Source organism: Myotis davidii, unplaced genomic scaffold (assembly GCF_000327345.1).
Source record: "Myotis davidii unplaced genomic scaffold, ASM32734v1 scaffold238, whole genome shotgun sequence".
NCBI lineage: Eukaryota > Metazoa > Chordata > Mammalia > Chiroptera > Vespertilionidae > Myotis > Myotis davidii.
Genome location: NW_006293779.1, coordinates 983,912 through 989,073, shown reverse-complemented (window position 1 = coordinate 989,073; position 5,162 = coordinate 983,912). Strand labels below are relative to the sequence as shown.

Below are 5,162 nucleotides of genomic sequence, written 5' to 3'. Positions count from 1 at the left end.
ACTATGCTTTAATTATGTTCAATTTGTAACAATGAAAATACATCCTGCATATCAGATATTTATATTACGATTCAAAACAGTAGCAAAATTACAGTTACGAAGTAGCAACGAAAATAATTTTATGGTTGGGGGTCACCACAACATGAGGAACTGTATTAAAGGGTCGCGGCACTAGGAAGGTTGAGAACCACTGGTCTAAAGGTTAGGGTGGAGGACTCTGGGATGAAGTGTCACTAGTCCAAGGCTTTGGCAGATGAAATGGGTGAGAAAGCTTGAATCTAAAAAAATATTATGTAGAGAGAAGTACATAATAAATTGGACAGAGAAGTAAACATGACAAAGCAAAGATGGAAGGAAAGAGAAGACCATCGGGGATAGGAAGTACAGGCAAGATAGTGGGGAGTTTCATGTAACGATGGACGCTATACTGGGAAGGACATCATTGGAACAGGAGGGGCAGGTTGCATTCAGCTGATGGGATGACACGCAGGTGGAGACGACAGAGGTCTGATCCATGGAGAGAACAGGCTGGCTTCCGAGTTTTATTTGGAAGCCACTCTTAGCAACAGGCATGGGAACTTTGAGCCTCGCCGGCTTCCACCTCCATGTGTATGAACCAGGAGCCGTGGTGCGATGGTCACGGATCCCCGCCTTCCCTTTCAGAACAAATTGAAGAAACCGATGTCTACCAAGACCTGTGCTGGGAGCATCTGAGCGACGACTATGTGTGCAGCCGGCCCCTCGTTGGCAAGCAGACGACTTACACGGAGTGCTGCTGCCTGTACGGCGAGGCCTGGGGTATGCAGTGTGCCCTCTGCCCCATGAAGGACTCAGGTGAGCCCTTATCTCGGTGTCCTTTCTGCCGGGGGAGGCGGCTGCTGCTGGTGCTCAGCTCAGGCTCGCAAGGTTCGAGACATCTAACTTCATCCGACTTGATTTTATTAAAAGCAATGAGAGTGCCGTTACTACTTTTTTGGAAAGAGGGAGCAAAGAACGTGTGTTTTAAAACTGCTTTGCTCATAATTTCTGTCACTGAGCCGTTTAACTATGCTGCTCCCGCATATCCTGATCGTTGAGAAAGGGGTACATGGTCTGTGTGTTACTGTGAGCTCTGGCTGAATCCCAGCCTGGCAGGCACCGGACCTTCCACTTTCCTTAGGAGCCCAGTGCTGCTTTGGGGAATGATCGTTACTAATGGAGACGGTGCTGGGAGGGTGGAGGGGTGGAGGGGTAAATTGCAGCCCTTGTCATCGGCTTTGAGCATCAAGTGCAGCGTACAGTGACACTTTGGCTCTGGAGCAGGCTTGCACACTTCTGGTCCAATAGGTCACGGGCTCTAATTCTTGCTAAGGCAGCAGCTACATCTGAGAATGCTGGGAGTTGGAGTCGGTGGAGTGGCTCCCGAAATAGTGTCCTCTGAAAGTCGGTGGCCTCTTGCGGATTGGGACCACCTGCAGGGGAAGTGAGTTTAGGGCGATGGATTGTGTCAGGGTGGCTTGACGTGAGAATTTCATGTATCAGGCGGTACATTTCTGGGCTGCTTAGGATTTTATTTCAGTCCTCAGCGAACGTCTTGGAGGCCAGACCTGGCATTAGGAGAAGGTTCCAGACCACTGAGGGTGGGTGGCATTGCAGGTGCAGCAGTGGACAGTTTGTGGTCGTGAACTGACGGCAGGGCATCTGTGATGTCTGGGGGGAGGGACTGAACTGCTGTGGGAGGGCCCTCACATTTGAGCCCTTTATCATGATCTCACACCCCCGGCCTCTGGGAGGAAAAGCTGTTTGGGGGAAAAATAAGTCAGGAAGAACAAACCCTGGTATCCATATCAAACCCGAGAGGGCCTGGTTATTGCTTGGTCTTTCTGGGAATTTTCAGTGACGTGCTAGAAGAAAATCATAAGAATGTCAGAGCTTTGAAATCTTTGGTGGAGTTTATACGTTTTTCTGTCGGTTGGTTTTTTTGGGTCTCCACCTTAGTAAAAAATGATGACAGCTGGCATGTATGAGGCACAGTGCCAGGTGCTGTTCAAGATGCTTTCCAGGTACTAAGATGTTTAATTTTCCAAGCGATCCTCTGAGGCAGGGGCATAAGTGCCTCCCTTCTCCAGAAGAGGAACTGAGGTACATGGTCCATACCAGCCAGTGGCAGATTCCAGTCCAGGCGGCCTGGCCCAACATCCACGCATCTTCTCCACTTCGGTGCTACTCCAGTCTTTTACCCGAAGTCTCAAAGCACATCATAGATAAATGGTATCCCTTGGAATATAGAAGTAGCCGAGTGAAAAATTAAAGCTGAGATTTAATTGCTCTCTCGTGCATTGTATGCTTAGAGAAGAGAAAAACTACATCTCTAGAGCTAGGCAAAATTAGAAGTGGTGCCTCATCAACTCTGCATCAGAGTTTAGCACACTAGTGGGCTTAATAGATAATATATATTTGATGAATTAATAGATTAAAGCAAGTCAATAATTACTTTTTTTAATCCTCATCCAAAGAAGGATTTTTATTGATTTTTAAAAAGAGAGGAAGGGAGAGAGAGATTGAGAGAAACATCAATGTGAGAGAAACATTGATCAGTTGCTCCTCATACACGCCCCAACCGGGGATTGAACTGGCCACTTGGGTATGTGCTCTGACTAGGAATTGAACCTGCAACCTTTTGGTATATGGGGCAACGCTCCAACCAAGCCACCCAGCCAGGGCAAGTCAATAATTATCTAAAATGAGTTTTTAAAGTTTTTATTGATACTCTTGAAAGTATAAAATGAAAATTTTCTGCAAGATATGTAGGGTGCCATTATCTCATGGAAATAAAGCCCTATTGGCTGGCCTATAAATGAAAGAAAATTTGACACATTTAAACACTGGAATCTAAAGTACCCAGAGATCCCAGTGTCTGTGGTTCTTGTTAAAATAATTACACTTATTTTAAGTAAATTATTAAAATAATTAGATTTAGTGTAAGTAAATGGAACATAATCACCTGAGAAAGTCTTGATCGAAAACTTTGAAGTTAAATTTTCTCTATGGGACACTTAGGAAGCTGGCAGAGTGCCACCTATGGTGGTTTAATGTACTGCATCACAGGTGTTTTAACCTTAAGTATTCTTGATGGAAGTCAGGCATAGAAAGGTGAGAATGGTTTAAAAAAAAAAATCTCCAAGGAAACTGAAGTGCCATAGAAGAAATTGCACATGTTTGAAGACTTGTAAAACACCAGAGTTGATCAGGATGCAGATGCGTGGGTCCTTTCTTTTGCCAAGAGAGCAGTTTGAAGACCTACTAGTAAAGATACATTTGACTAAAAAAACCCTCTAGTTCTGGGAATACAGATTGGTCTTGTACTTGAATGCTAGGAATAAAAATATAACCATTACAGCATAAGAAAAATTTGAAATTATATAGGGAATTGGTTGATAATTTTTGGTATATCCATATAGTGGAAATACAGCCATTTTTTTTTAAAGGAGACAAATCTATAGACTGTAATACAGAATTATGTCTAATTCTAGTTTTTAAACAAGGCAAAGAACAACATGTTTATTAAACCATTATATGCAAGGTGCAGTTAAGAGTAAGAACCATGACTGAAATGCAATCTAAATGATCATTTATCTGTTTTCAGTTTTAAATCATTTACATATTTCTTCCTTCATTTCATTATTTACTGGTATGTACTAGGCAACACATTTTGAAACAAATGTACTGTTTGTACTTACATGAAATTTACAATTTAACTCCGTGAAATAACATGCCATACAATCATGTTGTATTTCTGAATTAGCATAGCTTATTCCTATTGTCACATTTAAATATGGAAGCGATGCCTTTATTTATGTATTGTTAGCTATGACAAAAAGATTTTTGGACACTTCCTAACAGCTAATCTACCCCCAGTTTTTTCATGAGTTCCCGTAAAAGTGACAGAACTTGGAGTCTGAGAGACTGAGCTCGTGATTCCTTCCACGTGCACGCATGGCCGCATGGCGCTTCCATGTTCCCAAAGATCTCAGCATCCGAGGCTTCATAATCCCCTCGGAGGTGTGAAGGAAGACAGGGATTTGACTCATGGACTAAACTTGAAAAAATATTGTAACTGGGCAGGGGCTGCAACAGGCCTTTCAGCAGTCATGGTTTAGAGGCTTTTCCAAGAAATACGTTTCCAAAAAATGTTAATAACAACTTTGGAACAGCGTGCACGCGAGGCACAGTGCGTGGTGGCCGCCTTGGGTCTGAGAGGCAGTCCAGGGCTCTCGTCTGCCTTGGCTCTGCTTCTGTCGATTGCACTGGACAAGTCACTTTGGTTTTCCGCAGCCAGAGCTAGGAACTCTTTTGTGAGGTTATGGCAGTTAATACTCTCTGAGCATGAAAGCATTTGTCATTTGGATCCTAGATCCTGAATAATATGATTAAAGAAAGTGTAGCTATAAACTGTAGTGGAGAATTAAAAAGAGCAAACTGGACAGATATAAAAGGCCGCCCGCGTTGAGTGGCTACCCTGCCTGCACACAGAATGTGTGCTCTGTATACAGACTCGGCAGGGGTCCTCAAACTTTTTAAACAGGGGGCCAGTTCACTGTCCCTCAGACCGTTGGAGGGCTGGACTATAGTTTAAAAAAAACAACTATGAACAAATTCCTATGCACACTGCACATATCTTATTTTGAAGTAAAAAAAAAAAAAACGGGAACAAATACAATATTTGTATTTGCATGTGGCCCGCGGGCCGTAGTTTGAGGACCCCTGACACAGAGCCTATCTCAGTGGTAAGTGGTCCAGTTCCTCAGGGACTGAATTCTTGGTCCGTAGAACTCGATCGAATTGGATACCACACAGGATGGCACCTAAGCAATTTATGTAATTTCTTATTGAAAAGATGTTTGTTTATTTATTTATAAAGCTTCTCCTTACTCCCCCCTCCAAAAGGGGTGAAATGCTTTTCTTACTTTAAAAGGGTTATTGAAAATTAAAACTCCTAATGAATTTTGCACGTAGAGTTTTGTCATTTTAGGTCAGCATTACATTTTGTTCCTTCATTTGTAAAATGGCCAGAGAGAGGAGGGCAGGGACGAGGGGAGGGACTCGGCATTGGACAGGGCTGTGCGGCAGGGCAGGAGCTCTTGACCAAAGTGGGAAGGAGATACCGATTTGTGAAAGCCAAT

General features: G+C 43.4%; 1 protein-coding gene across 1 annotated transcript in view; it reads left to right on the top strand.

Annotated features, from left to right (window-relative positions):
* LTBP1 (latent transforming growth factor beta binding protein 1) overlaps positions 1–5,162 on the top strand; it is a 196,666-nt gene that overhangs the window by 176,191 nt on the left and 15,313 nt on the right. The window contains exon 26 of the mRNA XM_006767564.2: positions 664–834. Coding sequence (XP_006767627.1) covers positions 664–834 — 171 coding nt within the window. The remainder of the gene's footprint in view (positions 1–663; positions 835–5,162) is intronic.